Below are 27,604 nucleotides of genomic sequence, written 5' to 3'. Positions count from 1 at the left end.
TCTCCTGATTGATATGAAAGTCTGAGACAATCATTGGATGAAAAGCAGGGTCGGGACACAGGACCACCTTGTCCAGGTAAAATTTAGTATATAGGGAATCAGCCCTTAGAGCCGTGAGCTTACTTACACATCTTGCAGATGTGATGGCCACAAGGAAGGCAGACTTTAGGCACAGCAGTTTCACGGGGGCTGACAAGAGGGGTTCAAAGGGGTAAGCGTGGATAGCACAAGTGAGAGACTCCAAGGCTCAACTGGTGCCCACACTGAGGTATACAGGTTAACGCCTTTCAAAAAATGCTTAGAGTCAGGGTGAACAAAAACCGACTTGCCATCCCAGCCTAGGTGGCAAGCAGAGATGGCAGTGAGGTGGACTTTAAGGGAGGTGTTGGAGAGACCCAAACCCTTGAGAGAGGCAAGGTAGAGCAGTATCTGATGGATTGGTGCCTGGAGCGAGTCAAAGCCCTTAGCAGACGAATAGGACATGAAACGTTTCCATTTGCACATACAGTCCCGTCTCATAGAGGCCTTTCTCTCATTTAAGAGAATCTCGTCTAAAAGTTCAGCCTCCGCACTGTTAGCGAGAGGGTCTGAAGGGCACGATGTAGGACCAGACCCCCATCTCTTGTGAGGTGGTCCCATCGAGGTGAAAGGTAAAGGTAAGCAGTTTTGCACAGCCGAATGAGAGTCGGGAACCAGGGTTGCCTGGGACAGAAAAGAATGCTCTGCATGAGCGCTTGCAATATCTCCCCCATCACTGTGGACATTAGAGGGAAAGGGGTGAAGAAGTAATACAGCTTGTCCTTCCACTGCAGCTGGAAGGCATCCCCTAGTGAGTTCGGGCCAATGCCCGCCCTAGAACAGAACAGAGGACACTTTGCATTTTCTGCAGTGGCAAATAAGTCAACCTCAGGGACACCCCTGGAGTCACACACCCAACAGAACAGAGTCATTCAGTTCCCACTCATGAAGGGTAGAGGAAAGAACCCGGCTAAGAGAGTCAGCCAAAATGTTATCCTCCCCCTTAATATGTATAGCCATGGGTAGGATATCAAATCTCAGGCACCATTCCCACAACAGCAATGCAAGGTTGTTCAGGGACTTGGATATAGTGCCCTCCTGAGGGTTCAAGTAGGCGATAGCTGTAGTATTATCAATATGGACCTGAACCACCTGGCCCTAGATAACAGGTAGGAATGCCTTGAAAGCAAGGGAAACTGCTACTTCCAAGCAGGGCCGCCAAGAGTGGGTTCAGGCCACAGTAAAAAAAAAAAAAAATTCGGGCCCCCACCACAAGGCCCCCGCCCCTCACCAAGAGGCCACCTCCACTGCAAGGCCCACCCACTGCTACCGCCACCATGAGACCAAACCAATGATCTTTAAAATAATTCTAGTCGCTATGTGCGCAGCTGCGGGTGGGGTGGGAGGTGCCCCTGTGGTGTCAGCAGGTGGAGCAGGAGCAGCCGCTGAGCCTGACCATCCGGCCCAGCGGCCCTTGAGAACTGCAAAGTGCTCCAGCGTGCCTCTGCAGTTTGAAGTGAGTGTCGGTGCTCTATTCAAATTGTGCAGGCACGCTGTAAGAGATTTTTGACACCTCCAAAATCCCTGCAACCAGGAATAATAGAGGGCTCCAAAAATCCTCACATTCATAGACGTGGGTCCTTTTTGATGTTACTGGCTGTCATGAATCCCAAGACCCAAGGAGACACGAGGAAAAGTGAAGAGATTATATTTAATCAAAACAGATTTATTTTCTTACCAATATTCAGCTGAATCACAGCATACAGCAAGCAGCAAAATTACTTCTCTCACACAAAGCAGTCACAAAACTAACAGCCTTGAGACACTGACAGGACAGCCAGACCCTTGCAGTCATAATATACTATACCCCAAGGGAACCTCGACTTGTTCCTCTTTTTGCTAGATGCTAGGTGCTGTCAAATTGATTGATCGGATCAACTTCCTCCTTTCCTCCTCTTGTGTGCCGTGCCTGAGCCACCCTCCCTGAGGGAGAGAGCCCGGTACCCTCTATCCCCAGATTAGGGTCTTTAAGTACCCTCATCCTATCTGCCCACGCACCGACGGTGATTGGACAGAGAAAGGGGTCTTGACCATTCATGACCTTCGGCTAACCTGTTCCATTTGACATTTAATGTCATTGGCTAGGGGAGATGTGAAAGAGGAACAAGGCGTGGGCCAAGCGACCCCCCTTCAAATGGAACGCCGAGTCTTGGCGTACTTTCGATCTGAGGTACTAAGAAAATGAGGAAGTGTGCCTGAGCCGACAGGCCGATTCTCTCTAATTTTAGACAAGAGCTCTAGATGAGGGCTGTTTTTGAGAGCATGGAAAATTTGCTGAAACAGGGCAACTTGGCATTCACTCATGGGTTCATGCCAAGATCAAGGCCTAAACCGTATCAAGCAACCAGATTCATGTCAAGCACTTATCTAATACAATATGGCTAACCTATCTATGCACTTATTCAATATAAAATTGACCTGATTAGGGCTTACAACGCTGGGGCGCCTCGCAGTTCTCAAGGGCCGCTCAGCCGGACGGTCAGGATTAGCGGCTGCTCCCGTTCCATCTGCTGCTGCCATGGGTGGGGGTGTTTGCTCGGCTCACTGCCCCGGCCGTGCACATGACGGATAGAATTATTTTAAAGATCAGTGGTTTGGCCTTGTGGTGGCGGTGGGGCGGGCGCGGAGTGGTGGCAGGAGACAAGACAAAAACATATGGAACATAGTTAGACCCTGGGCCCCCTTCCAGACCGCCGGGTCCCGGTAATTTGTACCAGCTCCCTCCACCCCTCATCAGCCCTGCTTCCAAGGAGATAATATGGAGCTCCTGCTGCTGGGTGTTCCAAAGGCCCCAAGCCCAGAGGGAACCACAGTGAGCACTCCAAACTTGCATGGAGACATCAGTAGTGACTGATTCAGGATTCAGTTCCTGAAAAAGAACCCCTTGTGAAAGGGAATCAGGCAGGGACCACCCGATCAGGTTTCGCAAGATAATTCTCCGGCATGACTAAACACTTGTTTTGACTGTCTAGGTTTGGGTGGAAGATAGAAAGCAGCCAGTCGTGGTGCATGAAGCCATGAGGCCCAGCAGATGTTGGATGGACCAAGTCCATTGCTGGGGAAAGACTGGAAAGCGATCACCATGGAGGAAATGGTCCGGGTGCGTTCTACAGGTAAGTATGCATGCTTCTGGTCGGCATCCAGGATCACACCGATGTACTGGATGACATGCTGGGGGGTCAGGACAGATTTCTTCAGATGACACTGAGCCCCAGATCTGCCAGGAGAGATAGGGTAAGAAGTAGGTTTAACAGGGTAGACTTCTCTCTAGCCATGTTAAGCCAGTCATCCTGTTAGGGGAACAAAGAGACACCCTGTACAGGCAATGTCGGTCACCATGCACTTAGTGAACACTCTAGGGGCAGTACAAAGGCCAAAAGGGAGCACCTTGTACGCCCTTGTACGCCCTTGTGCCCAGGCAGAAACATAGGAACTGGCAATGCCGAGGCCTTATGGAGATGTGGAATAGGCGTCCTTGAGGTCTAGGGACAAAAACCACTCCTCTTCATACAACAACTGAAGAATGGACTGCAGGGAGATCATGTGAAACTTGGAAGTTATGACAAACTTGTTCAACTCCCTTAAGTCCAGGATGGGACGGATCCCACCTTCATACTTAGGAACCTGGAAGTATCTGGAATAATAGCAGGAATGCATGGGAGAAGATGGAACTGGTTCTATGGTGTCCTTTTGAAGCAACAAAGAAACCTCTTCTTCAAGGATAGAAGTTGAGTGGGTGTATTTTATGCCTTCAAGGGCAGGTAGAGAGTCAAATTCAATAGCATAGCCACTGACCACTATGCACAACATCCAGGCGTCAGATGTCAGTTGACGCCAGGAAGGGAGTGAGACAGATAGAGGCTGAGGGAATGGGGAGAGATACTTCCAGGTCCTTATCATTAAAAGGACTGCCTGGGTTGATCCTGAGGCTTTAATTTTTGTTGGCCCTTTTGGCGCTGATGGAAGGGGCGCCTACTGTACTGCCTAGACCTGCATCTGAAATTTTCTCTGTATTGGGAAGGCCGGGGTTGGTATCGTTATTTGTAACTAGGGCAGTACTTGTGTTGGAAGGACAAGGTTTGAGACTGAGTGAAAGTCCTAGCAGTATATATAGATTTTCAATTTTGTCCTTCATGCCTGGCTCCAGAGGACTGGACCTGAGCCAGGCATGACGGCAGAGAGTGATGGACCCAGCCAGCACCTTGGACTCCGCTTTTGTCAGTGCTTGGCTGTACTCAGGTGTTGCCTGGTAAGACCAGCAGACTTGGAGAGAGTTGACAGGAACTTGGCCTTAAAGGACTCAGGAAGATCAGCAACGTCCTCTTTTAATGTGTCCCAGAGGGACTACTGGAGAGTCTAAAGAAGGTGTAGCAGGCTGCAATGGCAAAAGGCAGAGAGGAGACTGGGCAGGCATCGACTCATGAGATGTGGCAATGGGTGAAGGCAGCGCAGAGCATACAGGCAAGAGATGAAGAGCAGTTGATTCGGCGCCAAGAGGTCTTTGCCTATGGTGTCGACATCACTGTGGGCACCGTCAATGTTGGGGCTGAAGTAACTGATGCCGATGAAGTCGGGTGTCTTGGGCCTAAAGGCGTCTATGTTGACACAGAAACAGGGGGCACAGGAGACAAAGATGTTGAACGCCTCGGAGCCGGAAGAGTAGGAGCTGATGCCGAATGTGATGACGTCAAAGGATGTCCCGGAGTGCTGAAGTCCCTCAACGCTGAGGGGGTTGGAACTAAAGCTCCTGATGTTGGAGGTTTAATGATAGATGACGTCAATGACTTAGGCATTGAACTTGGGGCTGAGTGAGACTTTGGCAAAATGGAGAGCATTGAACTTGGTGTCAAAGATGAAGTGTGCTTCTCATGCTTCTTCTGCGGCTCTCCCAAAGACAAGCGGTGTCGGTCATACTTATGTTTCCGGGAGTGCTCATGGTTGCTCTCCAAAGGTTCTTAAAACCCACACTTGAAGACACAGTGGACATCAATGAGTTTGGCAATGCAGTGGATGCTGATGGAGCAGAGAGGCTAGATTGCTCCTAATTTGGCGGCAATGGTGGGCTTGGCCTCAGGGTCCCTGGATGGAGAATATTTTCATACAAAGAGGCCTTCAGTTGTAATCCCTTGCTTAAACAGGTCTTTTTCTTAACAGACCTTGCAGGTGCTGGTATTATGACTGTCCCCCAAACATATGAGGCAGTCAGCATGGCTGTCAGAGGAGGGCCAGCATAGCATAGTGGTTAGAGTGTTGGACTAGGACCGGGAAGACCTGAGTTCGAATCCCCATTCAACCATGAAACTTACTTGGTGACTCTGGGCCAGTCATGTATCTCTCAGCCTAACCTATCTCACACGGTTGTTGTGAGGATAAAGATAACCATGTACACCACTCTGAGTTCCTCAAAAGAAGAGCGAGATATAAATGTTAAATAAATAAGATAATATAATAGTGCCCCTGCAGGTCGCACACCTTTTTAAAAACTTTTAGGAGTAGAAATAGCCAAGTTTAAAAAACTATCAGAATTTAGTAATCAAAAACTATCAGCCTAATCAGAGATAAATTGCCTAGTCCAGAAACACAGTCCAGAAAGCAGTCAAAAATAGTCTGAGGTCAAACAATCCAAATAGAGCAGTAAATCCGAGACACAGAAGAATAATCAAAAACACAGTCCAGGTAAAAGCACAGAGAGTTAGATAAAGAGTTGTCAGAAAATAGCCCAGATCAAAACCAAGAAAACAGTCCAAATAACAATATTCACCTTCTCACAGGAATGAGGGAACAAGAGCAGATCCTTCACAAGACAGCACAAGCGTCGGACGACAAGGAACTGAAGAGGGAGGCGCTCTACAACCGGCTTTGTAGGCTCCGATATCACTGTGCCTTAAAAGGGCCGGAGAGCTCCTATAGGGAGCTATAGATTCTTCTGCAGGTGGGGTTGCCATATTTTGGCTTTCCAAATCCAGATGCCTAATTTGCAAATTATGTAAATTGCCTTGAAAATAATTTTTGAGCAGAATAGTGACTGCACATTTTGCTCCATAATTCCGCTTCTTTAAAGGCTAGAGCTTAGCATTTTTTAAAAAAAAACGAAAGCTGAAATCTGGGTGAATCTGAGTGGGCTAAGGAATCTGGGTGAGATGCTTAAAATCTGAGTGAAACCCAAAATTTCGCGGGGCATGGCAACTCTATCCGTGGGCCTCCTGCACAGGCGCAGAAGACTCAGTTGTGAGAGACCATGAATCCCTAGAGAGATCAATTGATGCTCACAGCCACCCTGAGAAGTAGTGTTTGGCCAAAGGTCACCCAGTTAAAGTTTGCAGCTGAGGAGAGACTTCCCCAGACTAAACCAGGTACTCTGTCTACTATATTACACTGGATCTCAAAGCAGTCACAGATCTGTTTAGAATTCAAAAATGCAAACGACTAGGAAACTGAGAAGGAATGCATGATCTAAAATCCTTAGAAGAGTATGGGCAGGTTCAGACAACAATAAACCTACATGTACTTAGGCAACAAGAAAGCAATTCCTCTTCCCTGTCAAAGTATAAATAACCAATGAAGCACAATCTATATCCCCCCACCTCTCTCATACACACACACACACACACACACACACACACACACACACACACACACACACGAAAGGAATGCACCACCTAATTCAGAATAGCTGGGCACTTAAAGGGCAAGCTATAGTTTATTTTGTATAAGATTAACATGTCAAAAGAGGCCCAAAGGTCTTCTAGAATAACCTGCTGCTAGAACAGAACTAGGATAATACATAACAGGAAGATAGGATTCACGACCCCTCAGTGAGCCAAAGGATCAAAATACAGAGCTAAATCAGGAAAACTGTCAAAGAATGTGATACTTACAGCTGCAATGAGGAATACATATTGGCTTGTTGACATGGGTTAAAGGCCAGCGGACATGACTCTATTACCTGCAAACTTCACTGCTGTGATGGAAGATGAATGTTCATCCAGGGTCTGTTGTAAGCTATAGTCCTGCCCTGCATCCAAAACATGGATCAGTCTATCCCGACTGGCTGATGCTAGAAGCTTCAACCCTGCCACAGAAATAATTGAGAGGACAAAATTCTTAGTGGAAATGGCGATTCCTTCAGTCCCACATCAAAATCGTTATCTCAAACTCGACTTTAGAAGGACTGCAGTAGATCTTAGTACAATGGAGCAAACTATACAGTGAAAATAAGCATACAGGGGATACCTTTCTCCACTCCACCTTTCACCATGTGGTAAAACAGAAAAGTTGCAATGATCTATGTATAACTGTCACTTTAGAATATAAGAAGAGGAAGTCTTTTTCATACTTATTTAAAAAATAATATACTGCTTTTCAACAAAAAAAGTTCTCAAAGCAATTTACATAGCAAAAACACATCTACTTATCTCTTTATGATAGGGTTTCTGCTAGCTGATCTAGAGCAAAGTAGCTTATTGGAAAAAAGCAGAGCCAGTGCACCTCAAGATGCCAACAAACAGACAGACAAACCAACCAACCAACAAGTAGAGTCAGAATGATGCCAATGTTACCTGTCTCTGGTCTGGAGTATTCAAGGCAGAGGATTTCAGAATCATGGGCTTCCACCTTCAACATCTGTCTCAGAGATTTCAACTCGTAAATCCTGAAACAACACACATGCAGACGATTAGAAAGGACACAACTGCAAAAATCTTACACCTTCCCAGGACTCCAAAACTTACCTGAGAGTGCCTATCCTATCACCTGAGGCCAGGTGCTCCCCAGTAGGACTCACACATACTGTGCGAATCCCAACTTTCGCATCTAGGGCCTGTGTGTCAGCCTTGTCCACACCTCCAGCTGTGTTGTACTCTGTGTCCAAGAGGGCCTGAGTGTTTCCATCTACATAGATAATTTTCATCAGATCCTGATGGAAAACAGGAGTCTCATATGAAGCAGTTACGTGAAAGCAAAGGCAAGCTCAGAAGAAAACAGAATTGATAGCAAGTTCATTCTCTTGCAATAGCAGCCCACTCAGTAGCATGTACTGGGTTTGAACTGGACTTCTTGTCTGTCTGATCCTAAACCTGTCAGTGTCTTCTAACCTGTAAACTTTAAAGCAAGACAAAGAACATCCCAAATCTGGACTTCAGGCAAGCTTCACTCAAAACACAGACCAGCAAACTACTTAATGATGGGTGAGTACTATAAAAGGGAGACATGGAAACCGAGAATAATGTTGCATTGCGGTTTGATTCCAGAAAATGGATAAAGAAAGCAGCTGCATGATACTAGCAATATGAAGCAGGGTAGAAGCATAAATATTAAGAAAAAAATAAAATGATGATAATACAGGGGGAGCTGTATATGAGGACAGCTCATTTATACTTTTGTTGCATTGCAGGAATATTCAATTCACAGCAAGTTTCTGAAGAAATAGAACTGGAGAGGTGTCTGTGACGATTAATTAGGTCTCACCACCAGATCATTTAGGAATATCACAGTAAGTTAAGTTTCCTGAGTCAGTTCTAGCACCACGGTATGATGTTTCTTTCCTTTAGTTCCATTTTTAGTAGATCAATAGCAAGAGCATGAACCAAATGGTACACTTCTAAAGCTACAATTCCCCACTGCAATTGAAACATCTACAACCAGCACCAACAGTCAAATGCAGGGAGAACTGGGAAGAGTTGTTGGGGGCAGAAAACAAATATCCTCTTTTCAGTCTCTGATACAGCTACGTCTGGAGAAACTGAAATTGATTACCAAGTTTGACCTCCTTTGCAAGAAGGAGAGGAGGTCTGAGAGCCTAAGACCTTCTGAGGACAAAAAAGCAATATGCCACTTATATATGGGCAGCTGATTAACCAACAAGAACCCTGTCTGTGCAATTACAGGGTACTACTTAATTAGCCACCTAATGGCGCAGTGGGGAAGTAACTTGCCTAGGGAGCAAAAAGTTGCTGGTTCGAATCCCCTCTGGTATGTTTCCCAGACTATGGGAAACACCTATATTGGGCAGCAGCGATATAGGAAGATGCTGAAAGGCATCATCTCATACTGCAAGGGAGATGGCAATGGTAAACCCCTCCTGTATTCTACCAAAGAAAACCACATGGCTCTGTGGTCGCCAGGAGTCGACACTGACTCGATGGCACAACTTTACTTTACTTAATTAGGCAATCACACATTGCCCATTATTTCATAAACCACGCAAAATATAAATATGTTCCAGCAGCCTGACTAAATGGTTGGTTACACTTGTAAAGGCATTAGCACCCAGCAGGCTTTGTTTTACATTGTAAAGAAGCACTAAACACACGGGGTGGGATGGGATGTAACACTGTAGGTTATGACTGACTACCAAGCTGCTTTCACAAGTGAAGCTTAAACTTGATTTTTGCATTTACACTCATAAATTAAGTTAGAAGTCTACATTTGCCTGGAATGCATGCTAAGTATAACACTACTATTTCATTTTATTAACATGTGATGCATACAACCAAAGAAATCCTTACATTGCTTAGAATATTCCTATGTAGAGCCGCACCATGGATGTTTGAGCTCTCAGTGTTCCAGAGCCTGATGGTGTTATCAGAGGAGCATGTGATGAAAGAGTTTGGTGGTAAACAAGACTGATTATTGTCCTTCACCTCAGGGTACACCTAAAGACAGAAAAAGAAGAAAGCACAAGGAAAAAGGATTTTCAAAGAGAGATATTCAAGGACAATGATAATAATCTCCATAGCTGTAGCTGCTCTTTCTGACACAGAAAAGGGTGGTCAACAGGGCTCCTATACTGTCAAAGAGTTGCACGAAAGATATCATTTCAGCTGGTGCAGCTTCTCTCATCCCTGCAAGTTCAGTTGTTTTGTGCCAACCTTTCCTTTTCTACAGTATTATAAAGGTCAATAAGTCCTGTCCACTTTGAAGCTACTCAGCCCCAGCCAAATGATACCTCCAGTTCAACATATAAATTGTCCTGGCCAGAATGTTGTGATAATTTGCCTTTTACATTAAATTGCCCTTTAAATGCTTCTGATTCTAAATGCTATTTTCCAGTGCAAGTAGTGGTTTAGATCTGCCTGTTCGGGATATAGGGTTACAGTCCTTAAGATCAGGTACGTAGCTTGGGAGTACTTCTTGATCCAAACCTCTCCCCAATATTCTCAGGCTGAGGCAATGGCCAGGAGTGCTTTTTGTTGGCTGCGGGTGATATGCCAGCTATGTCAATTTTTCAAGACAAACGACCTTAAAACAGTGGTGCATATGCTCATAACATCCAGGCTTGACTATTGCAATGCACTCTATGCTGGCTGCTTTTGTACATCGTTTGGAAACTGTAACTGGTGCAGAATGCAACAGCCAGGTTGGTCTCCAGGGCCACCCACAGAGAGCACATTACTTCTATTTCAAAAGAACTACACTAGCTGACAATTAGTTTCTGGGCAAAATAAAAAGTGCTGGATGTTACCTATAAAGCCCTGAATGGCTTGGGCCCAGGGTATTTAAGAGAGTGCCCCCTTCTTCATGAACCCCACTGACTAGTAAGATAATCAGGGGAGGTCTGGTTGCAGTTGCCACTGGCTCGCTTGGTGGCAGCCCCAAACTGGGCCTTCTCTAGGGTTGCCCCAAGGCACTGGAACACACTCCCAAATGAAATCAGAATCTCTCCATCTCTGGTTGTTTCTAAATGACTTTTGAAAACACACTGTTTTATCAGGCTTTTAAGTTTATGATGTTTTAAAATGTTATTTATGGTAATTTTAATCAATGTATATTATTTTTAGGTTTTGGTTGTTTGGAGTGTAAACTGCCCTGATATTTTATATAGGGTGGTATACAAATTAGATAGATAGATGCAAGTACATTCCAGCCATTCTTACACACACATTGCCCAGCAGGGAGCAGTATTCTACTATTGCTGTCAGCTTTTATAACTGTAGTAGAACAGCAGTTGCTTTTTTAAAAAAGTATGATCTGAAATGCCTACAATTATCTTTATTCCTCTTCTGATTAACCTCAAGGAGGAAGCTTCTGGGCAGACAGAGCAATAGGCTAGTTAACAACAAAGATATTCAGGACACACATACCACAGAGAGCCTAAGCTGTAGCCCTATTTTGAAGGATAGCTACAGAAAGCAACCATCTGATAAGAGCAATAAGCAACCTGTCCTACACATAGAGGCACAGTAAAGCTAAACATGTTTATGTTGCAAGCTGTTTTCTGAACATATCCCCCTCTGGCACTTTTACTTGATATTGGGAGATCATCAACAAACTGCCAGTGATCTCTCTTATCCCACAGGCTGTGACTGGAGACAAAAAGGTGAGGAATCGTTTGAACCATACAACTTCTTTTAGTGTTTCATTTGAGAGAAAGTGGATTTTAAATTAACACCCAAGCTTGGCTTGGGTTCTAGCCATAAGTTATTCTTAGTTATTTGAGTAGGAAGGATGTTTTGTTTAGTCCTTTCCCACTCCAGTTAGTCTCTACTCCCAGAGGTTCAGCCAGTCATTACTGCATATTCAAAATATTGCTTCTTCCTGCAGTGAGGAAACTGAGCATGTGGGGGAAACTCATTAACAAAAGAGGAGAAAAAATTGTATTGGGACTCTTGTCATACTGAGAATTAGCTTCTTAATTTTGAAATTCTCCCAATCATCAACAATGAGAATGAGAATCTTTCTCTTGTACCCCTGCTTCAATACAGCTCCCTCCCCACTACTGTAAACCTTCCTAGTCCTTAATTACCTCAATGCTCCAAACACATGAAGAGTGGAATAAAGCAGAATAAACTTTGCCCACTTTCTTGGGGTCCTTGACATCCCACACATACAAGCTGTGATCATTGTAAACACACGATAGCCACTGGTTATTGGGGTCAAAGGTCAAGGCGATGGTGTCTGGATACTTGGCATCAGTCACATTAGAAAAGAGGCGGCTGAGGAAAGGTAGCACAATGGTTAATCATTAGTGATTTGAATAAGGTGAAGGTATAATAGATCTGACAAAGTAAAATCAAAAAGTTTGTTATTTTCACAAATAACTCAGTCTTTATATCATGCTTTCCAGTAGCATATAAGTCACCTTTGCACATGCATTTTTTGTGTACAACTCCACCACCCCATCAGATCCAGGGTAAATGGGATGTGCATCCAAATCTTTATAACAGCTATCCAGTGAAATGCATACTCTGATGCCCATCCAGGTGTACATTCTGTTTTAAGTATTCATATGTGCATTCAGATAAGTACCCCTATACAAACCATTCTGCATAAGAAACCATGTTTATGGATCTACACTTATTATTGCTAGGAAGACTTATTGGTTCTACAGCCTTCACCTCAAATGTTCATCAGTTACTTACAAACAGGTCACTGCATGCATTAACAAAAAAACTAGGAACAACAGATGAGAAATGGCCATTATATTAACACCCATACAGCTAGATCAGTGACTGAAAAAAAATCACAGAATAATGGGGGTGGGGGAGAGGAAACTGTTTAAAAATAACCTAATATTGCTAGGGCAAATGAAGGGCTCAAATTTTGATGCCTGGCAAACCAAAGAATGCAGCTGTGATTGTACAGAATGTTAAGCAATCAATGAACCCCCAGTCTGAAAATAACTTCTTAAGATGGGCATCTCATAAAGAACCTATTGCATACATTGATTACTATGGTGACTGTGTGTTTCAGTTTCCTTTACAGTGAAAACATGCATGCAGCTATAATTGTGATCAGCTCCCAGGCCCTACTTTAGAACTACATGTTGGTTGCTGCTTGGAAAGAGATGACATAGGATTGACAAATTTATTTATTTATTTATTTATTAAGAGCTAGCACAGAGTGTTTTCTTGATCAAACGCTCTGACAACATAAGGCTTTGGGAAGCTAGAACAAATAGATCCCATGATCTATGCCTGGCTTCTCATTTCAAATCATCACAGCTTTAAGATGCATCATGCAACTCTCATTAATTGTTCACTCTCCCTTCTCAATAAAAGCCTGGCTAACCAAGACAAAACAGTGTAAAACTGACTGGCAGAAGAACAAGTAGACAGAAAGTAAGAGTAAAAACATGAATAAATAGAAAATAAATGAGGGAGAGTAAAGGTTTCTTTTGTTATTTAAGATCTCTCATGTGCATAGTGACTGAAGGCCCTCCAATGTCACTACTGCAGCGATTGGAAAAAGACTGAGGGAAAAGGCAGGTAAGTGTGCCTAATACTGCTGGGGGATGGGGCTACTGCCAAAAGTGTATTAGCTCTTGAAGCAGTGGCAGAGCCACCATTGCACAAACGGGTTGGAAGAACCCAGGCCGCTGCCCCTCATGGGCCGCATGTTGTGCCCCAGGCACGCCCGTGTCAGATGCCAGAGCATTATTTCACTCACCAACGAAGCTGGCCAGATTTTGGTTGTAAACGGGGCCGCACAGCCCCATTTGCGAGCGAAACCAGCGCTGCGTTCGCAGTGTTGCCAGGAGCGACTCTCCCTGCCTTTAAAAGGCAGGGAGAGTGGCTCCGGCCACGCTACGAAGGCAGCACTGGCCAGACATTGCTTGCAAACAGGGCTGCGTGGTCCCGTTTGTGAGCTATGCTACGCCCCCTGCATTTGACATCAAGAGCGGGGCTTAGCCATGCATCCAGTGTCTGATGTCAGATGCGTCTGCCGCAGGGTGCTGGGCTAGGGCCGTAGTGGTGGGCTGAACCTGTGCCGCCGGTCTCCCTCTGCCCCTGCCTAGAAGGTTGTGATGATGTAATCTGCACCTGCACAGACATCCAGAGTGTGGCTGGACAATCTGACCACGACTGAGAAGCTATGCTTTCCAGAGTTACAGGTACACATTCGCTGGCAGAATACTCTGTCTTTTCAGCTCTAGGAATTGGTGCATGAGGAAGTGCCAATGGCACACACTGCCAATCTTTGCATTTGTACCTATCTTTGCATCTCATTCTAGAGGCCAATACAGCAGCAAATTGCTAATGATTTGGCAATATATCAGATTATTAGACCACGAGAGACCATGAGATATTAAAAGATGATGGTATACGCAGGCACAGGAAAGGAGGCAGAAGTGAAAATGGGAGATGCTTGGAGTCTTACTTAGTATGAAGATTTTTCTTGCTTCATGAGTATCACACCCATCCTGTTGCAGCTTCATAGGTTATCAGCCTGCCTCCAGGCTAGAATCAAGGTTCTGGTCTTGACCTTTAAAGCCCTAAATGGCTTGGGGCTGGGGTACCTGTCGGACCATATGGGCATTTGCCCATATGAACCTGCCAGGGCCCTCCGCTCATCATCTCAGGCCCTGCTCATGGCCCCACCACTAACAGAGATCCGGTTGGCGGGGACTAGAGACAGGGCCTTTTTGGATGTGGCCCCTAGGCTTTGGAATGCCCTCCCTGAAGAGCTTCGCCATGCTCCCTCCCTCAGTGTTTTTAAAAAACAACTAAACACACATCTTTTTAAAGAGGCTTTTTAATGTTTCACCTGTTGCTTATCTCTTGTAGGTTCTTTAGTCTTTAGTTGTTATAATTCTTAGTTTTTTAAAGAATTTAATTAGAAATTTTAAAAGCTAATTCTGATTGTGGTTTTAGTTTGGATTTTTAACTGGTTTAATTTGGTTAATTTTATTAGTCTGATTTTATATTATAACTATTTTATAAATATAAATGTTGTGAGCAGCGCCAAGCAGTAATATACTGGAGGGATGAGTTATTTTTTGGAAGGAAGGAAGGAAGGAATTCTGACAGATTAGCATTTTAGTTAAATGTATAGGTGGGCAACAAAATAAGTTTTCATTCTGTGTTTGCCTATGCACATTTCTATGGGCAAAAGGAACATTTTATCCAGGGATTCCAGATACAGATACAAATATTCCAACTAGTGAAGCTCACTGTCCCCATTTCAGCTCCCCAAAGGTGAACAGAAAGAGGACAAGGTTAAAAAAAAATGGAGGTAGGAGCAAAAAGTAACTTCAAGAAAGAGGCAAGAGTCACAAATACATGATAATGTAAATATGTATAGCTGTTCAGTAATAGTAACATATGAAGGTGCCTTATATCTTGTGAGACTATACACTCATCTAATCCCATATGTTCCCCTTGAAACCAAAACTAGACATTACGTTAGGCCAGGACTGCACAGCTTTGGACCTCCAGCTGTTTTTGGACTACAGTTCCCAAAATAAACTCAAATTGTGGCAGACTTGTCACAAGACAACAGCCAGGGAGGAGCCTTAATCTTTTGCCTCTGCCATGGTCCTAATCCAGATTCCTGCCTTCCTATGCTCCCGTGGCTGCTATCTGACAAATTTAAAATGCTATTGATGCCAACGGGAGCTTTCTTTCTTTGCCAAACAGCAGCCACACAGAAGACTGATCACAACCATGGGGGGCCAAAAGCGTTAAACCTCCCCCTTTCCCACAGTTCCAATCCAACAGACACCCCCCACCCCCGCAAAACCACTATATTTGAAAGAAAAGTTAAGCCCATCAGCACTAAAGACAGGCTTAGTGCAATATTTAGCTTAGCCAACAAACTGGTAATGGCTCATTCTTACCCCTACTATCTAAGAGCCTTTAACTTCAGCTAGCAGGAACTTAACCTGGAATCCTTTGCAAGCAAAGCATGTGCTCTACCACTGAACTGTGTCCCTTTTCACATGTATTGTGATTATAAAAGGATGCAACACAATCAAAAACACAACATGGAACAGAGCCATCATGCAGGAAATACCATTAGAGATGTCATGAAAAAAAGACGGACTGCACTAGGCTTCCCAGACCGTTCGTTTCCTACCTGGCTTCAGTGACGCTGGCAATGTCAGTTCCCAGGAAGTGAGGTTTGGGGAGTGTTGTCACAAAGTGAAGGTTTGAAGGATTAAAAATCCGTACTGTGCCATCAGCACAGCCACAGAAGATGTAATCATGGTTCACGGAGATGCAGTTTGCCACAGTAGTCTGAGAACGAAGAACACCAACATAAGCAGCAGTCTTCCTAAAAACCACCCCATTAAATGTGACAAGGAACAAGGAAATTGAAAGCCAGGAAACAAAGAAATGAAGTGAGATGAGAGGAAGCCACCAGATGAAAGGAAGAGTCCTATAATCTGCATATCCTTTCTAAGCAAATCCTTTTTCCAAGGGTAGTCCCCTGCAAGTCCTAGGACATCTATCACATACCTTATTGGGAAAGGATTCAGGAGGGAAAGCTAACCTTCTATAAAAGCATAATAATTTTTTCTGGCTTAGACGTCCAATTCCACTTTATATTTTTATTGTATTGCAATTTGCACAATCACAAAAACTGATGATAAATGGGAGGCACGATGGGGAAGTGGAGTGGCTGGAGGCAATGACTTCATTCTGACTTACTGTGAAGCTGTCTGTGTTCTAAGTGAAAGAAAAAGGCGATTTCAGTGCAGAAAGGAAAGAGAGGAGGAGAGAGAGACAGACATTGAGTTTCGGGTAAACAAAGATTTAGGCTCAGGTTAAAAACCCAACTGGAACCTGTGTGTTGATCATGTCACTTTACGTTTCACGTGAGAGTAAGTTTTCGAAACGTTGCGAATCAGCAGAAACACAGGACCGTGCTAGTATATAGCATGGAGCTAGAAAATGACTCCATCAAAGAGGAAGTGCTGGGACATCTCACACAATTAAAGTCAGTTCATGCTGAAGAGCAGCCACAGCAGGCAGGCTTCAGCAAGCCACTATTTTTCAGCCTCAATTATTGATTTATGTATTACACTTATATCTCACCTTTATTCCATGCAAGGCTAAATGATGTAAGTACTGTAAATATACTTTATGAATCAAAGCGCTGAAAACATAACTTCTAAATAACTCCTAATTTATCAAAACATGTTTAATTACAACCTCTGCTAACTGGGCAAAGCGGCACCTTTTAAAGTAGTGGCTCCCTTCTAGTTAGCAGGGGGAACACAACAATCTGTTCAGCCCATCATTGTTTATTTATTGATTGGTTTTTAAAATCTATATACCACCTGATTCCAAAGGCTCTAGGCAGTTCACAAATACAATAAAAGCAAAATAATGTCTCTTCAACAGCTATTACTAGTGTTCCCTTTCAGACTATTAGCCTTTTTGTGACAGGGAACCATTTTATCATTACTTCTGCTACATAAACTGCATTCAGAACTTTTCTTCATTTTAAAGCAGTATATAAACATTTTAATAAAAAATAAACAATTGTTTTTATTGGAGGAAAACTGCCACGTACATCAACTCATTGTTGAAACTACTATTTCAGATAACTTTAGTGAAGTATTCAGAATCATATTTAGGACAATGCCATGCCTGAGAGATAGATGCTTTGCCCTGGGTCACGAGATTGTAGGCTTGGAATATCCCTGTCATCTCTCCGCCCCCCTGCCCATGCATAATTATTTATCATATTTATACACCGCTCTATATGTGTATGTTCGATACACAAGAAATATAAAACAGAGTAAACACTGTTATAACAACTTCACATTAAAAAAACTTCACGGAAAATATCCATCTATCTATCTGGGGGCTATAGATTCAGAACTTACTCTCAGCTCCACCCACTTGTCCAGCAGCCTCTTTTCATTGAACTCACACAGGAGCCCTGAGGAAGTAATACAAAAAGTGCTGTCTGCTTTTTTGCCCCTGCCACATGCCACATCTGTGAAGAAGTTGTTCCTCAGTTCCCCAAGCAGACCAGAACGCCCAAGCAAGGGGACCGTGGCATTCACCTGGCAAAAAATGGAACATCATGTTAAGATTGTTGTGTGCTGCTGAGCATAAATCATAGAATCACAAGAGTTGGAGGGGGCCTTGGATATCTTCTAGTGTCCAACCCTCTGCTTCCTGCAGCAACCCTGACAGATGACCATCTGGCCTCTGTGTAAGAATCTCCAGCAAAGGACAGCCCATCACTGCATGAAGCAGATTGTTTCACTGTTGAACAATTCTTTCTCAAGTCTAGGGAAAGCAAGTATCTTCAAAATAGTTTGAAGAGAAATATTCAGATTTCCCCAGTGAAAGTGACATAAATATAATGGAAGAAAGCAATTCTCACTTTTGTGGCCAGCACTGTCAATAATAGCAACCAAAGATTGTGTGCCTGTGGGTCAATGCATTTTCCCATTGACACCTCCCCCTGACTTTTTAAAAATGTGTTTTCCTGCTGCCATCTTCTTCTTTTTAAGCAGCAGCTACCACTTGTGGGGACACAGAGGCCCAATCAGAATTGGGACCATGGTATGGGAAAGTTTTTCTTTTTCTTTTTGTTTTTAATCCTTTCTCCCTGTGCTGCAGTTCAAATGACACACACCCCCGCCCCCACCTCTGCTATTTGCCCAGGAGAGAAACTATAACGGACAACAAAAACAGCAACTCCCCCAGGGCAAAAAGCAGCTGCAGGGGGACCACTACATGCAGAAAGAAGTTATTAACCCTCTTCTCCTGTGCTGTGGTCCTGTGGGGAAAATACACATTTCATATATTGTGCAGTTTGACCCTAAAATTACTGAGGAAACACCAAGCAATCAACTGTAGACATAAAACAAAAACTTCTGGAGAAGATATCTTATCTCTCCACCACACACAAACTAGCACTTTTCTCACCTTGGAGGTTTTGCTGTCATCAAGGTACCAGAATTTGATATGCCGGTTTCCAGCTGTGACAAAATAGCTGCAGTCCTCAGAGAATGAAACTGCTGTCACTTTGCTTGAGACCTTATTGGCTGCAACAACAATGTTTTTCTGAAAAGAAATTATTCAAGCAGATCAAGTATTTTGCTAAATTAAGTTGTTCCATCTGGAAACGTAAACCATGAATGGCTCATCACAGATTCATACGTTGGTGGAAATTAGGTTGCAAGACCACAGGAGAGAGAAAGGGGAGGGCATCTTTAACCTCAGCATGTGTACATAATGTGCACAAGAGGAGGTAACACATGCAGTGATGTGTCTATAAAGGCCTTTTGCGCGATCAAGATTGCAGGGTACCCATTTGTGCTTGGTTTGCAAGGGTCTACTCAGACAGTATACTGAATGCACATACACCAGGGGCTGGAGCTGCTGCCGTAATTCCACGCAACTCCCATGCAGTGTACACATACAGAACATCTGCAAAGGGCTATGAAATTCCAATTCCATTTTAATGGGCTTATCCTCTGTATTTTGGATTTGGGATACCATATGTATAGTTTAAGATTGCCACCATTCTTCTCTTTAAAGACATAGTGGTTCACAACCACATCTTAAAATGCACACAAAACAAATGTGATTCATAACAAAGATGAATCTTCCAGACTAACATCCAAAGATGTCAGTTGCAAGCCTCTGCTGTCAAATGGACAAGAACATTTGTACCATATCTGGACAGCGATATGCCCATATTATTGAGAAATAATGCTCTCCTGCTACAAACAGAGTTACTTAAATTAAGTTACTTAAACCCCTGCTAACTTGGCAAAGAGGCACCCTTTAATGTGATGATTCTCTTTATTTAGCAGGGGGAGAGTAACTGGCCCTATCCACCCCCAGCACAGTACCTCCAGTGACTGTTGCAATAAATCATAAAAAATTGGGCATCTACACAATTGGGTGTCTGCACGGACCACCAAAGTTATCTGAAGGTAGCTCGGTGGGAAGGGACGCTTGCTGCTTCACCACACAAAGACTATTGCTGGTCTTGAAGAATTCCAAACAAGAGATGTATTTACTCATATGGTTATTGGAATCCTAGAGGTGGATTCTCAGAATAAAATATTTGATGCAGTAGATCAATAGTAGTGTTAAGCGGAACATATTGTGGTTTTGAGGGGACTCCGATAAATTCTTTCAGCAGCAGCTTACCACTGGTTGGTGGCAGGTACTTCTTTTTCTTTGATATGTGTATTTTTCTACCACTTCTCTGGTGGTGGTGGCAGCAGTGTGGATCCCACTGGCCATTATGACAATGACCTTTCCCCAGAAAGCCCCATGAATGGTGCTATCTCATGGTGTAGCATCATTTTGAGGAGGTTTTGAGGGGAAAAATTATAGCTACCAATGGGCTGGGAAGTTGCTTAGAATTTCTCTGACCCATCCTGAATTTTTAAAAAAAGCTTTAAAAAAGTTCCCTATTTTCACTGTCTGAGAATGGGATGAAGAAAATGGGAAGAACATTTCAGATTAGTTGTAATGTGAACACATAAGCCATAGTGAAACAAGAAAAGAAACTAAAGCCAAATCAACCATTGAATGTCGCTATATCATGAGGTTAAAAATATAAAAATGAATTTAAAAAATTCAGAAGTATCACAGGTCATCTTAATCATCCTCCCCACGATGGTTACTCTGTATCACCTGGCAAATGCAAAACCATTACCATTCTAGTCTCCTTTGTGCTTATGCATGAATTCCCATATGAAATTTTAATAAAAACTTGAATACTAAACTTAACAGATTTCAGTTGCACCAAGCAATAAACTATGATCTTGTTTAAACAAAACTGCCTGTTTATTTGGAGTTCTGATCAAAGGATTTTTCTCTCTCTCTCTGTCTCACTTTTACTATCAACAGCAGCAACTGTCAACCGCTTTGCTTCTGGGTATCACAGGGAGCAATCAAATTTTTGAAAGAAACCTTAGGAAAAAACATGCACGTTCCTTTGCTGCTTAGAGAGACACGTACACAAACGATTTCCTTTTCCTTCTAGAGCATCAGGAAAAGGTTGCTCAGAATCTATCTCAGTTACATCAAATATCAGAAAACCTTTTGTTTGGGAGTGGGCATTTCAAGCAGAATGAACAAGCTGTCTCATCTGACTTAAGAGCAAGAAGGAATGGCCCGCTGTGATTCTCCAATGTGTGCTCAATAGATAACCAAGGAAAGGAAGTGGTGGAGATGCCAAGGCCATTTTTGGATGTGGACATTCTCTCTGGCTTGGCTGCTACCAGGTTCAAGAATCTTTATCCCACAGATAAGCAATAAAGAAAATAAAACAAAGTTCTCCATGCACAATAAATGTTTATTCTTACTGCAATTTTTTCAGAACTCTGAGATCAGAAAGACTTTACTAGTCAGCATATTAATGTGGATAAATGGCTGTGGTAGCCATAGCTTAGATTGGGCTGTAGCTCAATGACAGAGCTATAGCTCATGCTGTGTGTTCAGAAGGTCCCAGATTCAATACCTAGCAACTCCAGATAGGGTTGGGAAAGACCCCTATCTGAAACAATGGAGAACTGCTTTCATTCAGTGCAGACAATATTTGACTAGATGGACCAATGGTCCAACTGAGCAAGACAGACCTCTATATTTCAGAACTGAACTTTTCTTCAAACAATCTGGATTATCTTGACAAAGGCAATTGATTCTTTACTTTAGAATGCACACTAGTCTGTATAAGGAACAACCAGTTTCCTAAGAACTCTTCAATAAAATAGTATCTGGTCATTAAAAAAGGATACAATGCTGATTTATTAATCAGTTCTTTTCTAAAACTGAAGGCAGGCATTAAGATCTTGCCATCCCCAATAGATCACCCAAACCAACGTGTCTAAATCTAGGTAGGTTTCCTAGCATATAGAGCATATTCTGTGTATGTGTATGATAAACCTATAAACCTAAATGTCTTATTTCAGATCTGGCTTAACAGAGAGAAAACCCTTCACCAGGATAACTTATTTTGATTCCTATATGCACACAGAAGCCATGCAAGGCAGGAACTGAAGAATGTTTTTCATTCAAGTTCCACCACACCTACACAAATACGAAAATGGAATCTTATTATTTTACCTTCCATGACCAAACATTGACTATCATGTCATGCTGGTAACCCACTGAGACAATGTACTTGGAGCTTGGGGAGAATGCCACACATGCCACTCCATACTTATGCTCCTGAAGCTCCGCCACCTGGGTCCTTTCAGCAACATCCCATACGCGAACAGCAGGCATATGCCCACTCTGGAAATGGAAAGACAAGTGACAATAACAATGAATATTATAATTGGCAATCAACAATCAAACTCCCAAGCAGAGCCCTGCTCTCTTATCTATCACTCTGCACAACCATCTCCCTGTCTTCCAATATTCCTCTGTCCAGCCACCCTCCGCAACATGAATGTACCAAGGCAAGAAGAAGAAGAAAACTTGTGCATGATTGGTGAGAATCAACTAAAATACAACACTCAGAGCATATCTAGAAATAACTGCCAAACTGACAAGTTTATCTGAACTACTCATCATATGGTATGCAACTCCTTCTTTAGTGCATAAATCTATAATCTGTATCAGTGTTTTGTTGTCGGGAGCAAAGAGCTGCCTTGAATGACTTGTTAAAAGGTGTGATATAATAGTTATGATAATGTGTGTGTTACATTTTACTTAGTGAGACAGGGAAAGGAATCACACAGAGGCTTTGTATTTCTAACACTAGTGTTGGTTTATTGAAGTTTCATAAAAGAGAGAAATAGACATGCATTTATGCACTAGTTGAAGCTTCCATTCAGTCATCATGCATTCATAGTTACCAAACTGGTTGGAGTTGTACTTGGATGACCAGGCCAAGCCATACCCAGATGAGAAGTAGAGAGTTGTCAGTGCACTGATACTTCTTTTGAATGAATGGAGACATCTCTCAAAAGACTTCAAATAACTAGGACCCCTTTACAGTAAAAAGTACTTTGATTGTGGGTTCTCACAGTACTTTTATGTTTGTGAAACCTGTCACTTATCTCTTGGAAAACAAATAGCTATGTTGGCATTTCTGGCTCCCAGATACAAACAGTTTGGTGCCTTGTTGGATTCACACTTTGTTTACTCTTTTGGAAACAATCTCTGATATCTCAGGAAAGCATAGTCTCTGTTTATTCAGTCCTTATCTCACTGTACATTACTACTCTGGGGTCATAAAGACCTCCCCCTCCTCCCTTGTTTTCACACTTCATCCTTCTTTTCCTTTCCTCTTTGGCCTTTTCTGGCATCATGTGTATCTTGGTAACTTTTCATTCTCTCATTCCATTCACTCCACATTCATGCTTAGCACTAGATTATAGCATTAAGTCAATATAACAAATGAATATATCAGAATATATGAACAGTGTATATAGCACAGAAAATGCATGAATACATAGTAGGGCACAAAGCATGAAATAGAACTGGCAAGACAATTTTCATGACAGTATTGAAATAGAATGAACAATTTGGCTAATTTCATAACAGTGTCATGATATGAAGATCTAGACTTCCAAAACTGCAGCATAATTCATTTTGCCACTAGTGACACTCAAGCAACTACAGAGCAAAGCAGCTTTCACGAGTGGCTGAATTATTCAAATATGACCCAGAACAAAAAAATCTGGAAGAAATTCTAGTATTTTTAGGGATCATGAGGCATCCACCACCACATCAGGATACGTTTTCTGAGATGAGAAATGCCAGAGCTGAATTTTTGTTCTTTAAAATGCATAGCCCATTTTTCCTCTCTAAAATAGAGTTACCCAAAGCAGCTGACAATTAGTTTTAACACAGCAGCAGCAGCAGCAGCAGCAGCAGCACACATACAAATACCAGCCATGAACAGAAGCAGCAGCACAGGCTTTCCTCATTTCAGGTACCCCTTACAAAAAACTCACTCCCTCCCCTGGCCAGAGGCAAAGGCTACAGGTGAGCAAAGGCAGCTGCTGGCTCTTTTGACTTCAATTTTTGACTGCCAAAGCCTTTCAGACACATGCCTGAAACACTTCCCCTATTCAGTATCTGTTGACTGAAATACATCGCCTGCCCTTCTCAATTAAAAAACAACACTTCAATAAAACACCTCAGTAAAAACAAGCCCACTTCTTTTGACTGAAACCTCAAAATCAAGAGTGTCTACTTGTCCACAGACTTAAGTCTGCATCAGTGTTGAGAAGGGAAAGTCTAGTGAAGAAGGTTAAAGGCCAAGAATAGATGAAAGAAAATTGTGCCTCCATGGCCTTCCTGAATCACCCCAGAACTGGGCAACAGAACAAGAATGAGACAGGCAGAGATCACAAAAAACTGAAGACTAGACAACTTTTAATTCATCCCAGTTCCACTGTCTAAGTCTAAAGGAGAGGAAGCCCCGAAGACACCCAAGCTGGGCCGGGTGGGGGGAGAAAAGAGAGATTTGGGAAATCCCAATCAACGCCACTAGAATCCCATGATGGGGCAGTGTTGACTGACAGCGTACATAAAGCTTTGTTCAAGCATGATAAAAAGCATTATACTCCAGCAATTCCAGTTCCTGGGACTATCTCTTCCCAAGTACAGCGTTTGTCTCCCAAGCAGTGTTATCTCTAATTTTTTTCAACGGTGTGTGGAATGAATTTTGTTCTGGAAGACAATATCAAGGTAGTGTGTGCGCACATGCATTCAGCTTTCCTGATTCAACCTGAGCAGGATCTAAAATTAACTGAGTAGACATAAACATGTAAGCGCATGCACACGCCTTAGAGGGAACACTGCTCCCAGTACAACTGTACTTGTGGACAACACGGGGGCAAGATATTGAATATGTCAGTGTGGGGATAGGGCTTGTCTGTGCACTTTTGTGAACATAGTTATTGGGTACAGTGCATGCTTACCAAAACGACTGAACAGGGCTAAGGAGAACGGATAATTAAAAATTAGCTATAGACAACTACTTCAATAAGTTCTGAGAGTGACCACATTCTCTTGCATAAGTTGAATGATGAACAAGCTATGCCATTTAAAAACAACCAGCCTCATTTGTCAATTCAGCACCTTTTTTCGGTGTTGCATCTGATATGGAGAGGAGCGCTGGTCTTGTGGTAGCAAGCATGACTTGTCCCCTTAGCTAAGCAGGGTCTGCCCTGGTTGCATATGAATGGGAGACTAGAAGTGTGAGCACTGTAAAATATTCCCCTCAGGGGATGGAGCCGATCTGGGAAGAGCAGAAGGTTCCCTCCCAGGCTTCTCCAAGATAGGGCTGAAAGAGATTCTTGCTTGCAACCTTGGAGAAGCCATTGCCAGTCTGTGAAGACAATACTGAGCTAGATAGACCAATGGTCTGACTCAGTATATGGCAGCTTCCTATGTTCCTATGAAATATTTTAAAATAAATGAAATACAGAGAAGCACAGGCCTGACAGGCAACTCCTACTCAACAGTGTACTCATGGTTTCACAAAAGCCTGTTAAAAAGAGTGGCCTACTAGATGACATCTCCATAGCAACCATCCAGGCAAAATGGAACCTTTACCAGCCAGGGTTAAACCAAGTCTATTGAAACTGCACACTAGAGAAGGTGACTACAAGAATCAAGATTTCCATTCAGAAAATGAAATTGCAAATAGAATGGTCCTGAGACACATAATGCTTAAAATCAATCTGCTTTGTTTGCAATTTTACCCTAAGTGTTAATTGATCTGAAAATAGCAATTAAAATTTCAAAATAAAATATATGTGTTTGTTTTATAGTTGGGCTTAGAAGTAACAGGCAACTATGAATGAGGAGGGCAATACAGATAAGTCAAGTCTCAGAATTTATGCAACCTGCTTAGAGAATCTTTGTTGCAAGGAAAGGTTTATAAGTTTGGCTTCTTATTGGGTAGGTAGGGGGAGAGATGATTAAGGGGAAAGACATGAGGGTTAAGAGATTATGAAAAATACAGAGAAGGCAGAAATTTTCCTCTCTAAGTAGACTGGTGGAGAAACAAAAGGAATGGATTTCTCACCATGCAAAAGTTACCTTGTGGAATTATTACGATAATATTCAGTAATTTTCACTCCTAACATTAGATGAACTTTGAGATAAATTCATGGATTGAGCTCTGAACTATTTATCATACAGGAAAAGGAAAAGGAAAGCACACTGCCTGCATGTCAAGAGGCAATGTACTTGTGAATACCAGATAAGGTGGGAAAGAGAGAACAGGGAGACTCATCACCATTGCATTCTACTACTGGATCTAGCACAACATTTCAGTTCTAACAATCAATATTTATATACCGCTTTTTTAACAAAAGTGTCCAAAGCGGCAACTCTTCTTATGTTAACCAGGCTACACTGGACTTTCAGACCTCAGACATGCAAGACAGATGTCCATAAAAGATTGGTAATAACCCAGACCAGTGGTGAAAATTTAGAGCTTAATTATGGCGGGGGTGGGTGGGGGTAGAAATGTAAAGTGATGTTGCTAGAAATGTAAATCAACTATCCTCTTTACCAAAATCTAAGACTAGGTTACCCCCCCCCCCAGTTTTTTCCTATTAAATATTGCAGTGGGGTGGGGTGTCTTAGATTCAGATTGCTCTCTTTGGAGTAAATACAGGTAGCCTGTATTTAGCCTTTCTCTTTTAAGACATCTTACATTCAGGACAGAATGCAACACGAAGGATAAGAGAGGCAAGTAATATGTTGGGGAGTTTTAGGGGGGATGGAAATAAATGTAGTAATAAAAATTAGTCTACTAACCAGTTAATAAGGAAAATATTTGTAATTTAGCTTTTCAGCCAAGTCAGATTGTTTTGTATATTTACCCCTGGAGAAGGAAATTGCCCTCAAAGTGTTTAAACACTCTTGTTTTAAAGACATTTATATTTTATATTAAATTGTTAGTTGTACATATATTAAAATTTTAGAAACATTGAATAATACTCCTTTAAAAAAAAGATACTCCTCGAAAGTTCTTAAACTCCCACTTTGATATTTAGGAAAACTAAAATTCTTTTGCAGTACAGAATTATTTCTTGCTGGTTTAAGGCTATAGTGAAGAAGAGTATCCTTTTTCAGAGATATAGTGGGGTATTCATAGCCATTTTGAAGATCTTACTGCTGTAAACCTAGTCAATATGGAGGAAACTGAAAATGTAATCCCCACAGAAAATACCTTAGAAGGAGCAGAGAACTCTGTAAATTTGCATAAGGAGACAGCAGATGCAGTTCTTTGGGGCTCTTATTTGTACAGAACAAAAATTATCCTTGACAGATTAAGTGTTCTTCCAAATAAATTAATATGTAACATTTTACTGTGTTTGATTTGTACTGTAATGACCATTAGCTAGAAACAGTAATGCTCGTTTAATTCAAGCTTAATTATCTTGACTATGGGGGGGGATCACCCTTAAATACATTTTAAATCCTAAGCATTTGGCATTATAAATAAATAAATAAATAAATAACTGTGTGCAGCACCCAACAGTAATCAGCCTCAGAAGACACAGATGGCAGCTATCCAATGCGGACAAGAAGAGGACAGTCAACATTTTTGTGGGTTTCCAGCATCCAGCAATTCAAGCTTCATTACACATGTGTATCTGGTCTGCATTAAGAACTGAACTGCAGTCATCTTTGTCCTCCCTTTCTGTGCCTTTCAAAAGAGGGAAACTTTTTGCTAGCAACAAACTAAACTCTGCCAAACCCACAGGCACTAGAATCTTTGTCACAATTCTCTACGCTTCATTCCAAATGTGCTTTCCTTTCCTTTTTAAAAATAAGGCTTAATGCCATATTATTTATATCCCAAGGGATGAAATCCAAGGCAGAAACCAGCAACAATAACT

General features: G+C 42.4%; 1 protein-coding gene across 7 annotated transcripts in view; it reads right to left on the bottom strand.

Moving 5' to 3' along the window:
* The window catches only part of MAPKBP1 (mitogen-activated protein kinase binding protein 1), a 164,881-nt gene that overhangs the window by 52,537 nt on the left and 84,740 nt on the right, over positions 1 to 27,604 (bottom strand). For 4 of the 7 annotated variants that reach the window (XM_053283011.1, XM_053283008.1, XM_053283009.1 and 1 more), the window contains exons 6-14: positions 21,852 to 22,022; positions 18,690 to 18,827; positions 17,633 to 17,815; positions 15,874 to 16,034; positions 11,822 to 12,011; positions 9,585 to 9,731; positions 7,809 to 7,993; positions 7,638 to 7,729; positions 7,025 to 7,150 (exon numbers count right to left, since the gene is read on the bottom strand). In XM_053283011.1, the coding sequence (XP_053138986.1) occupies positions 7,025 to 7,150; positions 7,638 to 7,729; positions 7,809 to 7,993; positions 9,585 to 9,731; positions 11,822 to 12,011; positions 15,874 to 16,034; positions 17,633 to 17,815; positions 18,690 to 18,827; positions 21,852 to 22,022 (1,393 nt within the window). Of the gene's footprint in view, positions 1 to 7,024; positions 7,151 to 7,637; positions 7,730 to 7,808; positions 7,994 to 9,584; positions 9,732 to 11,821; positions 12,012 to 15,873; positions 16,035 to 16,448; positions 16,467 to 17,632; positions 17,816 to 18,689; positions 18,828 to 21,851; positions 22,023 to 27,604 lie in introns of all 7 variants that reach the window. The other 3 variants (XM_053283012.1, XM_053283014.1, XM_053283013.1) reach the window with 2 other exon arrangements.

This window comes from Hemicordylus capensis, chromosome 1 (assembly GCF_027244095.1).
Source record: "Hemicordylus capensis ecotype Gifberg chromosome 1, rHemCap1.1.pri, whole genome shotgun sequence".
NCBI classification, from domain to species: Eukaryota; Metazoa; Chordata; class Lepidosauria; order Squamata; family Cordylidae; genus Hemicordylus; species Hemicordylus capensis.
This window is presented reverse-complemented; position numbering and strand designations above follow the sequence as displayed.